The sequence below is a fragment of the Mastomys coucha genome, chromosome X (genome assembly GCF_008632895.1).
Source record: "Mastomys coucha isolate ucsf_1 chromosome X, UCSF_Mcou_1, whole genome shotgun sequence".
NCBI classification, from domain to species: Eukaryota; Metazoa; Chordata; class Mammalia; order Rodentia; family Muridae; genus Mastomys; species Mastomys coucha.
Window position 1 is genome coordinate 93,893,656 of NC_045030.1, and position 4,464 is coordinate 93,898,119.

The 4,464-nt window shown below is 41.6% G+C and overlaps 1 protein-coding gene across 1 annotated transcript in view; it reads right to left on the reverse strand.

Moving 5' to 3' along the window:
- The window catches only part of Pola1 (DNA polymerase alpha 1, catalytic subunit), a 312,053-nt gene that overhangs the window by 69,194 nt on the left and 238,395 nt on the right, over positions 1-4,464 (reverse strand). The window contains exon 36 of the mRNA XM_031364848.1: positions 2,813-2,906. Coding sequence (XP_031220708.1) covers positions 2,813-2,906 — 94 coding nt within the window. The remainder of the gene's footprint in view (positions 1-2,812; positions 2,907-4,464) is intronic.

A 4,464-nucleotide genomic window follows, 5' to 3' on the forward strand; every position in this document is an offset into this window, starting at 1 on the left:
TCGAAGGGCTTCCACTCAAGGACATTAGCTAGAAGTGTTAGGTCAGGTCGGAACTCCCCACTGCCTGCTCCGGGCTAGAACCAGAGAATTAGCAGGAAATGCTAGATTGAAATCTCCTGGTCATTGCCTTCAGCAGAACCAAAGAATTAGCCTAGGAATATCAAAATACCTCAACAGGGAGGGCTCTACTCCTCTTCCTCCTGCTTCACACCTAGCTACCAGACCCTACTGACCTTGATGTGCAGTCACCTGCCTATGTGACTCTTGACATCTGCCCTGCTTGTTGTATACTACTTAAGCCTGCTTGTCACTTTGTACAAGGTCTAGCACTAAGACTGGGAGCAGGAGAAAGGACTGGGACTCGCAGAGGGACTTGCACTGCACTTGCACTGGTGCTCAGACTAAGACTAGAACTTAGATGGGCCAGGACTCAGATTCATACAATCCGCAGTCCCCCGGGCCCAGAGCGCTTGGGCTTGGGGGGATGCAGCACCAGTTCAGAGGAGATAGCTGCTGCTTTAGACCCAGTGTGTTTCAAATAGCCTCAGATGTACCTCAACTATTGAGCTGCCAGGTTTACCATTTCTCTTTTGCAATGACTGTAAAAGTCTGATGCCATTTCTAAGAAATACATTCAGATCTTATACTTCATGTGTCGTCTCTGCCACCATTTCTTCGCCTACACCTTGTCAACCTGACTAGGACCCCCGTTTCTCCCGCGGGTTGAGGGAGGCCCAGATTGGCCGGCCCGTGGCAGTTTTCTTTTTCTTTCGAGACTGGGGTCTATTACATAACCCTGGCTGTCCTGGAATTCACTTTGTAGACTGGGCTAGACTTGGATTCCTAAGAGATCCACCTGCCTTTGCCTCCCAGGTGCTGGAAATTAAAGGCATGAGCTATCAGAACAAGCTAATTTTTTTCTGTGTATGAGTGTTTTGCCTGCACGTGCACTACCCCAACACTGAAGCAGTGCATGTGTGTAGTGTACATTGAGGCGAGAAGACGACACTGGATACCCTGGAACTAAAGTTACAAATGGTTTTGAGGTGCCATACGGGCACTCAGAATCCAGTCTGGGTTTTCTGCAAGAGCTCAGGTGTTGTTAACCACTGAACTATCTTTATAGCCTAGAAAGGAATTATCAAGGTGAATGCTATCTTAGGAAAATTTTTAAAAGGTATATCTTCTAAATTGGGCATGGTAGGTCAAGTCTGTAATCTCACACAGGATTAAGGAGGCTTAAGGAAGGAGGAATCCTCTAAATTCCAGGGCAGCCTGGGCTACAAAAGTACATTCTAGGTCAGTATGCCAATTTATGATGAGACCCTGTCTTAAGAAACATTTTACTTGCATACACACACACACACTGCCTATTGCGAACTTTGAATATACAGCTCTTGATACTGCTTTCCCTCTGTTGCTGAGCAAGAAGCTTCCAAGTGGCTACTACTCCCTCCTGTTTCTGGGCAAAGCCATATGTACTCTTGATGTTCTCCAAGATGCTGGAGACACCAGTGATTTTACACATTATTCTTCCCTATGTCTCCAATAATGACTGGACTTTCTGAAACTACTGATCATGTACGATCAATTCAGCTTCTCATAAAAGCATCTAAAACTTGTATTCAAGAGAAGTTTGTATCCTTCAAGTCTACAAATATCAAATGAATAACCTACAGTGACTAGAAGTACAAAGAGGTTATGGGGAAGCAGGTACTTATACGCTGGCACACACCAGAATGAGGTCACAAACCCAAGAGAAGCCGATGTATTCACCAGAGAATCAGAATTCAAACTTCCCTATTCATAAGTATCTTAAAGTCTATGGAGATAGGACAGATAAAATAAGGAAGTCAAGGTAATAAAAAATAATTTCTAGAGTATCTTGTGGGTTAAAAAAAGTGAAGTCACTTATGACTAGAATTGAAAACATTGAGAACAAATCAAGGGCAGCATGGGAATTTTTATGTGAAAAAATCCAGCCATATTTGTAGGTCTTTATATGCTGTTGAGGTTGCCTCCAGCCCTAATACCGACCAACAAAGCCCTGAATTGATATTCGCCGACAAACAACATAAACACTCTGTAGGCAACTAATAAGAAAAATGTGTAAATTTGCCTTTTTTATTTTTTACAGGTAATAGAAAAGTTGTCAATGTGATTTTCAGGTAGGAGAAAAAAACATGCACTTGTCATGACATTTTCAAATACTTTAAGTTATGTAACAAAGCTTTTCCCAGACCCATTAAGTCCCACAGTGCCTGCAAGTCTTGTGTAAGGAAATGCTGGGTACAGAAGGCTCCAGGCAGCATCTGATCATATGGGTTGAGGTACCTATACATTCTCTTAGGATGGAGTCAATAAAAGAACTCCACCCCACTCTTCTCTTTCAAAATGAACCTAGGCTTTTAGTGAACAGCGGAGACACACTCCAGGTCTATTTTTTTGTGGTAATATCTAGTTTTTGTAGGCCCAATGATCACGTTGCCTATGCTTACTTTATTACAATTACTAAACTCTATAGAAAATAGCATTTTCAAAATATAGCATTTAAAGAGTCCTTTTTGTACTGCTCCTCCCCCAAAAGCTTGCTTTAATAGAGAACAATGTAAGACAGGCTGTGGGGGCCAAAGCTGGGGATTCCTATGCCACCGCCCCTCATGCAGGGGATCCCTGTGTTCACATAGGCCCCTACAGCCTGCTTCTGAGACAGCAATGCGATGCTGTGTGAACAGCCTGACACAGTAGGTCTGGCTTTTATGATGCAAATTTCCACTTTAAACTCAAAGGTAATTACAGTATTTTAACGTACCTTTCTCATGTTCAGTAAGTTTTTCCAGTGCACAGTCCACATCAAAAATGTACCGGTAAAAGCACAGCTGGGTGTACAGGGACTTGTCAGAATACTGCAATATAACAGAAAATAAATGAATACTACTATGGGGGGATGAAGATCACTCTCAGCAGACTGTATTCTCTAATTTTAACTTCCATATCAAGCAACACTCTGTAAAGAAAGAGGGTGAATAAGGAGAGGATCACACTAATGGGGTATCCCCCTCATATAACATAGGTACCTTTCACAATTCAGAATAAATCCTGCCACTTGGATCACAGATTACTACTTGCGAAGCTGCAGACCGATTACCCCTGCTGTCAAAAAACTGATTTTGTCAAATTGCAAATTCCTATGCACCCGTGACAATTTTCACTGTTAATTGGGAAAAGTGGCACTGTGCTTCCTAACTGGGACCTGTCCACGCTAGCAGGAAGTTAAACAATTTCTGGAAATGGTTTAACATATATTGCTATAGTATGAGCCCAATTTTCTGACTCATAGTGGCAATATATTGCCCTCACCAACAAACGGCTCATAGATACAATGTTGGGATTTAAGAAGACCACCTGTTCTGTGCTAATCTGAAGTGGGTGACAGATGATATCTGAGAAGTAGCATGAAATAATGAAGGATTTCCATCCTACCATGCCAAAGCAGTAGCGAGTTCTAACTTAACAAAGCACTAGAAAATGTGTCTGCACCCTCACTTATTCAGCAACATATGGTGAATGCTGGTGTTCCTCGCATAAGAGCTATGTCCTCTTAAAGAATTGTGTCTCATCCTGTGTGAAGGGAAAGACACATGCACTGTATTCAACAAATTACATGAAAATTATTTAGTGATGGTACTCAAATGCAATTCTACTCACTTTAATTTAAGCCACCTGTCCTAGAAATGTTCTTTCCACACTCCTGTGGAGCCAGATACCCATGAAACCCTCCAGCTAGAGAACAATCAGCTTGTATCTTGGCTGGGGGTGGGTGGGTGTCCTACCAAGACCAAACAATCAGATACTTAGAACTTATCAAATGAGAAGCTCAAATAACAAAACATCACCAGTATTCCCTTGCAGTCTTGGAATAACACATTATTTACTCAATACTGAGTGAGTACCTGCTATGTACTAGGTTCAACATCAGTAAGGATGCACACATATCTGACTTACATAGAAACTTAACAGTAGCTCTACTCATCTTGATGAAATTAATCATCCAATGGCCCTAACAGCCAAGTCATTTGTACCATTCATAAAGCTGGGCCAACTGGCACGCACAGAATAACATGTGATTAGGAAGACCACTATCTACTTCCTGATATGCAAAAGGCATTATTTCTGAAGGGAATCTCTACAGGTAAGTATTATATCCAAGGATCACAGATAGCAGTCAATAAGAAAAAGCTGCAGCCAACTCAACTGGGTACAGAGGTAACTGAAATTCAGTTATTAGAGCTCATGACTCACCTTCCTGCTTACTCCATTCTAAAACTTGTTACTAAGTTTAGTGTATTTTAAGCCTCTTTGACCATGACAAATGGTATCTATAAATATTGGGCTGTAAGAATAAAACCACATGGCATTATTCATCGGCCAGGGGTATTTATTGTCTTTTTTTTTTTTTTTTTT